This window comes from Temnothorax curvispinosus, unplaced genomic scaffold, assembly GCF_003070985.1.
Source record: "Temnothorax curvispinosus isolate PA1 unplaced genomic scaffold, ASM307098v1 QBEX01003970.1, whole genome shotgun sequence".
Classification (NCBI taxonomy): Eukaryota; Metazoa; Arthropoda; class Insecta; order Hymenoptera; family Formicidae; genus Temnothorax; species Temnothorax curvispinosus.
The window spans coordinates 1-7,034 of NW_020213750.1; the positions used below are offsets into that span (position 1 = coordinate 1).

The 7,034-nt window shown below is 33.1% G+C and overlaps 1 protein-coding gene and 2 long non-coding RNA genes across 3 annotated transcripts; 1 reads left to right on the forward strand and 2 right to left on the reverse strand.

Moving 5' to 3' along the window:
* Positions 1-329: 329 nt before the first annotated feature.
* LOC112453062 lies at positions 330-3,011 on the forward strand (the record flags this gene model as incomplete). Its single annotated transcript, XM_025013607.1, has 6 exons — positions 330-518; positions 1,163-1,247; positions 1,367-1,567; positions 1,807-2,001; positions 2,371-2,459; positions 2,600-3,011. Coding segments are annotated over 6 exons (909 nt in total), but the record flags the coding sequence as incomplete, so codon positions are not given.
* A 1,033-nt stretch (positions 3,012-4,044) lies between these two features.
* LOC112453064 lies at positions 4,045-4,857 on the reverse strand. The gene is made up of 3 exons (XR_003040566.1): positions 4,791-4,857; positions 4,524-4,668; positions 4,045-4,380 (listed from the first exon to the last, which is right to left on the reverse strand). It is a non-coding gene; the product is annotated as an uncharacterized LOC112453064 (long non-coding RNA).
* A 768-nt stretch (positions 4,858-5,625) lies between these two features.
* On the reverse strand, positions 5,626-6,602 carry LOC112453065. Its single transcript, XR_003040567.1, has 4 exons — positions 6,311-6,602; positions 5,965-6,102; positions 5,805-5,888; positions 5,626-5,723 (listed from the first exon to the last, which is right to left on the reverse strand). It is a non-coding gene; the product is annotated as an uncharacterized LOC112453065 (long non-coding RNA).
* Positions 6,603-7,034: the final 432 nt, after the last annotated feature.

Below are 7,034 nucleotides of genomic sequence, written 5' to 3' on the forward strand. Positions count from 1 at the left end.
TAAAATTTTTTACTTGTCGATGTGAAAGTATTATAATGCATATGTTCTATTATTATTCAGTTACATTACTGAGTGAGTGAATGTTACTGTTTATTGCATTATTATGTATATTAATTATAGCAATTTTGCTACATCATGCTTATGTACAATGTATATTAATGTCTCATTTACTCTGTAGAATATTAATATCTTTGTTGTGTTAGAATTTTGAAAAATCTGGTATGAAATATAGATTCTTAGAGAACATCTAACTATATAAGTCTATTGTTTTAGAACTGTACTATTTTTATTAATCAATATAATGTATAATATTAATTACTTTTCTACAGGTTTGGAGAGATATGAAAAGTACTGCATCAAAGAAAGCATCCAAGCTTCGAAATGAAAAGCAGAGAACAGGGAACTTTCCTGTAACTGCACAACCCTTGAGTACGATGGACCAGCGTGTCATTGCCTGTATGGGTTTGGAATATGTCCAAGGATCTGTCAACTGTCCTGACAGTACTCCAGAAGAAGAGGTATATTATTTTGTATAACAATTGTAAGATACACTCAAGATACTTACATTTATTTACACACACACACACGCACGCACGCAAACGCACGCAAAGTTGATAAACAAACAATACAGAGGTCTAGCTGTTATGAACAAATCTAATGAGGATAACAAGAATTAGCAATAAAAGCCAGTATTATATTGTAATACATAAAAAATTAAAAACCCTGAAGAATTACAATGGTATAATCGCGTACTTATTTTTAACCCTTTCTTTAGGTCATTTTCAGCGTATAATATTAACAAATTACAACAAGATAATACTGTTCGAAGTTTTACGCAAACAGTTAAAAAGGCTTACAAATAGTCAAAGAGCTAATGTGCTATTTTTGAATATTTTCAAGTCTTTTTAAACGTTTGTGTGCGTAAAACTGTGACCAATGTGATGTTATGATTTGTTAATATCATGCGCTGAAAATGACCTAAAGAAAGGGTCGAAACGTATGCGATTATACCATTCTAATTACTCAGGGATTGTAATTATTTTTGTATTATAATAAAATACTTATTTACTGCACCTGGCTTTTATTACCAATTCTTATCCTTATTTGTGTTGTTAGTTGCCTTAAGACGGAATTGTGCAGACATTTGTACATGATTTTACAGAAACATCAACAAAGATTGGAAAGAGGGGAAACAGATGTGTTAGATTACACACCTACAACCACGTCTATTGAAGATATATTTGTTGGTAGGTACGAGTATTAATAGTAAGAAAATTTATAAGATTGATAATAAAAATATACATATTGCAATATGTTAAATCTGAAATATAGTTTGAAACTTAATAAAATTGTCATATATGTTTAGATAGCCATGTACTTCCTACTTTTGAAGAAAATGAAACTGAAAGTATGGAAAGAGAAGATGCTGTTGGAGACGAACTGAACTACAATGACGTGGTTAATATATGCAGACAAAGAAATGTTGAAGACATTTCTGCTACTGAAGGAAATTCGCAAACTATACCTGCATCTCATCGACGAAGAGCCGAAGAAAATCAGCGTAATCGTAAGTTAATATACATAATATATATACGTGTATTAATCAATTTTGTTGAATACTTTACATAATTATTTAACAAAATTGTCTATTTTTATATAAATAAATATTTGAAATATTAACTAAAAATATTACATACTGATGAATAGTTTGCTAATGCTAATTTACATGTTTATTAGTATTATTTGTATTTTTGTTAAATCACTAACGTACTTCTAACAATGTTATCGTGATTTGTTATTTTGCAGGAAGACAACAAAGTGGAGTGCAACAACAAGAAGCTCGTGAAAACGTTAACGACGAACCGTGCTCTAATAATGTCATTAATCCACGCAGACAAAGAAATGTTGAAGACATTTCTGCTGCTGAAGAAAATATTGCACCCAATTCGCAAACTACATCTGCACCTAGTCGACAAAGAGCCGAAGAAATTCAGCGTAATCGTGAGTAAATATACATATCATAATATATGTATCAATCAATTTTGATAAACAGTTGTATATAATTATTTGAAAAACTTTTCTCCATTTTTTTTATAAATAAATATTTAAAATATTAACTAAAAATATTACTAATAAATAGTTTGCTAAAGCCCGTATCAGACTACGGATTGGGATTGAGATTGGATTTAAATTTGACCAATCCGAGCAAAGTTTCTAAGAACTTGAGATCAATTTTCTGATTGATTAAATTATTTAATCTAATCTCAATCCCAATCCGTAGTCTGATACGAGCTTAATGCTAATTTACATGTTTTTGTTAAATACACTAACGTATTTCTAACAATGGTATCGTGATTTGTTATCTTGTAGGAAGACATAGACAACGAATCGGAGTGCAACTACAAGAAGCTCGTGAAAACTTTGGTGATATAGCAGATAAGCATGCTGAGGCCTTAAAAGTAAATATTTACATTTGCTATTATTTTTATTGCATTTTTGTTTCTTTCGTTAACTCTTTTAAACAAGAATGATTTATTTATTGCCAAAAAATTTGTGTAACAATTTTGTATAACAATAATTACCTTATTTTTTATTACAGTTATTCGCAGAAGCTTCCATGAAAATGGCAGAAAATGATTCACAACGCGTACAATTGGAAAACCAGCGTCTTGAGATAGAAGAAAAAAGGATCGTAGTAGAGGGACAGATTCATAAGCTTCTCAGTATTTTACTAGATAAAATAGAATGATGTTGAGAATTTATTTCTTATAGTCTGTAAGAGAGTTATAGAGTCTACAGTTTATTCTTATAATTGATTTCTTATAGTTTATTTCTTTTAAAGTTTATTTCTTATATTTTATTTCTTATCTCATAATATTACGTTGTTTTTGTTTTGGAAAACTTGATAAAGTTATAGTGGTCCGTTCGTACAAAGAAGAAAAAATGAGATGGAAACTCAATTTGTGTTCATGTATTTATTATAAGCTACATTACTGAATAAAACACTTTTACGAAGAAAGCAAAACTTGACAAATCATTAATATTAAATAATTTGTGAACAACAAAATATCTCGAAAATAAAACGTTATACAGAACTTCTTCAAGTGTCAATACATTTTTGCAAAATATACAAGATACATAAGTAAAAGTATTAATTACACGTTTTAGTATCTCTGTTAAAAAGAAAGAAAAATACATGAAAGGAAGTAATCCTATAGTTAGAAAGCCAAGAAAGTTATATATTGTAATGTTTTTCCACGTTCCATAGGAAACGTTTTGCACAAAATCTTTATATCAAGCAATATTTTAATCATGTAAGTAGAAATTTGATTTTGCCAATATGTACTCTAAATAAAATTAAATTTAAATTTTACATTTCTTTGTTATACAAATCTTGTATTATCGTAACATTAAAAATATTTACATTTTATATGCTCTATACATTATGTGAACTTTAGAGCAATTGTTAGAGCCATCAATGTTAAATTCCACCAGAAGGACACAATGTAGAATTACGCAATGTTAATTTATTAATTACAGTAATCGATGATAATTTAATCAGTATATGGCAACGCGGTGAAATATTCTCGTAATTCATGAATTTTTGGAATGGAACAACTTCTCGTACTTTTCTATTTGCTTCTCGAGTTCTTTTATAGTCTTCGATCGAGACCGACAAAGTCGCAATAAGTTGTTCGGCATCGTCTGACATGTTTGATCTCTCCTACTTACAAATCTCTGTTTGCACACGTCACATTCTTTCACGCTTGTACGCAACAAGGCCATCTGCAGTCGTTTCATTTCCGCTTTTCATTCGCTATTCTGTAACAACAATGCGCATTTATAAAATTGATTAAGTTATTTACAATCGCAATGACGTTCGTGATAATTAGTGTGATAATTAATTAAAGTATGATAGAGTACCGTGTTATTATACGCCGATAGTTGTTCCTGTAGTTCTTTACAACACATTACACACATTTTACATTCTACCATACTGACGAGCAATGAAATTGTCTTGTATGCGAATCGCAATTGCTCGCCCTGGTAAAGCTTCATCCTGTCTGACAGCTCTATCGTTCATCTGTATATGATGTAAAATTTCTTGTTCGTCTACTTCTATATCTTGCAAACGATGTGCAATTCTCATGTTGTGTAGTACAGCACATGCGTTGACTATTTTACCAGCTATATCAGGTTCGTACATTAATTACCTTTGTGCTGACAGACATCTGAATACTGCTTTCCATACACCAAATAAGCGTTCTACACATGACCTTGCGCTGCACAAATTTTCATTGTATTGATATCTCGGAGAACCTGGTATTTCATGTTTTAAAGGCGTGAATAGCCATGGTTCAAGTCCGTAACCATCGTCACCTAGAAACAAGTACATATATAATATATATGTTATTTATTAAATAAAAATACATATAACTACATGTGTAAATATAATATGTATTATACTTATACATGTAGTTATATGTATGTTCGTTTAATAAAGTTAATAACATACAGCTTACCTATCAGCCAAGTATTGCGCTCTCCATTGTTATATCGTCGTTACATGATTCGACGTACGGGAGAATTTGACCAAATATACGCGTCATGCCGGGCACCTGGATATCGTGCATTCACATTTAATATTTTTAATTCAGGATCACAAATCTAAAAATAATATAACAAATTTTATTTACAACATAAAAGTGGAACAAATTATATTTACAAATTTAACACCTCTAGTCATGGCATACATTACAAATACATTTTGTTATAAGTACTTTACGTACCGCTTGGACATTGAGTGTATGGTCACCCCAATGATTCACGTAAGCCTCCTCATGTTGTCGAGGTGCCAAAATATTTATGTGGGTGCAATCAATTGCTCCAATAGCACCCATAAAGGGTTGAGGTGCAGTTCTAAATTTTTCTTTAGCTGCAAAACGTTCAATGTCTGTCATGGGAAATCGTACCCAACGACGAAGTAAGACGTCATTAATAGCGTTGGTCACAGCTCGTACGCATCTACTGACAGTAGGTTGGCTAACAGCAATGTCCCATTGTTCTCCAATTGCACGTTGGTAACACCCAACTGCATAAAAGCGCAGAGCAGTTAATATCTATAAAAATAAAATTTCTTTCATTCTTTCAATTATAATTTTAAATATAATATATAACATTACCATTAAAAATTTCTTATTTTAGTTAACTAAAAAAAATCTACATTATTGTTGTGATTTATTTAAATTCTTAATGTTTAACGAACAATATTTTTCCATATAGCATATTGAATCAACATTAAACGTCAAAAAGTTGCAAAATAAATAACATTCTGCTAAACGTCTCATTACCAGACCCCTTTTGTATATTTCTAAATAACATATATTACAAACTTTATAAACTGCATTACTTATTAATATGTAATCGATAAGCCTAATGAAGATATTTACACAAAAAATATTTAAATAATTCATACCTGATGTTCTGTGCTAAGACCGTCTATACGTTGACGTTGCAATCGTGGTTCCAAAATGTCTATCAAATCCATAGCAATTTCTGGACTTACTCTATATAAGTTAATAAACATATCATCCAATAACTTGAATGGATCATGATTATCTCGCCACTCCCTTCTTTGTACACGACGTTCCATATTGTTAACTCTGTTTTGTAACAACAAATGTTCCCAAGCGAGAAACTCGTGTGCCATTTTCTTTGCAGTGCTGCAAGCGTTGAAAATTATATTATTACGCTATTATTCCTGTAAACAACTTACTGTGACAGCTTTTGCAACTCTTACATACCTAACTATTTACGTATTCGCTGGCTTTTCAGCACATCCTTTGTCAGGAAAACTGCAACCACACTTGGAGTATAAGTACCTGGTGCTACGAGATAAAAAAAATATATTAGATGCTTGTGTGTGTAACAATCATGCACAAAATACTGTTATTGTGTACATACCGTGTATCCTTACGTCTGTAGTGCGTACACTTGGCACGAGACACTATCGTTTCTCTTGATAATGACCAATTTTTGTTGGTATTCGCTGGCCTTTCAGCACGCCCTTCGCCAGGCAAACTGCAGTATAAGTACCTGGTGCTGCGAGATATAAAAAAAAAATATATTAGATAATTGTAACAATCGTGCACAAAATACTGTTGTAAAATAATTGATATATGTGTACATACCGTGTACACATATATTAATATAATATAATTTGTTCCATTTTTATGTTGTAAATAAAATTTGTTATATTATTTTCAGATTTGTGATCCCCAATTAAAAATAATAATATATGTGTACATACCGTGTATCTTTACGTCTCTAGCGCGTATGTACATACATACATACACTTGACACGAGGCGAGACACTTTTCTTGATAACCTATAAACTATTACACTTGACACGAGGCGAGACACTTTTCTTGATAACCTATAAACTATTACTTCTTTCGCTGACCAATCAGACGGTTCAAAAGTTGTCGGTAGAACGTTTTCGTCCTACCCGGGGTACCTCGATAAAAGTTGTCGGTCATAAACGACATTGTCGGTCATGACCGACGCATGACCGACGGTCGTCGAAACGCGTTCGTCGTTAGGACGCGTACAGAATAGCTTTTATCGATACGTGTCGCTCAACGCTATTAACGACACCGACGACCATCGGTAAACGTGTACAGAATTGGGCCCCAGGAGGAAAGGCGACCTTGCCCCTCCTGATCCTTTCGTCCGCCTTCTTTTGCGACATTACGCTGCCGCAAAAGGAGTCGAATGCCCGCCATTTGTCCTCTCCCCCTCTAGGCTCAACCGCCGCGGCGATGATGGCCCTGGGGGAGAAGTCCTGCCCAACACTGCTTCGGAGGATATGGCGCTGTTCGTCCCACGCGGGACAGAATTCTAGCGTGTGTTGCGCCGTGTCTGCCTTCTCCGGGCAGTGATGGCAGCTTGTGGTGCGCTTCTTTCCTATGCGGCACAGGTACTCTCCGAATCAACCATGCCCGGTGAGCACCTGCGCCGCGTGAAACGTTATT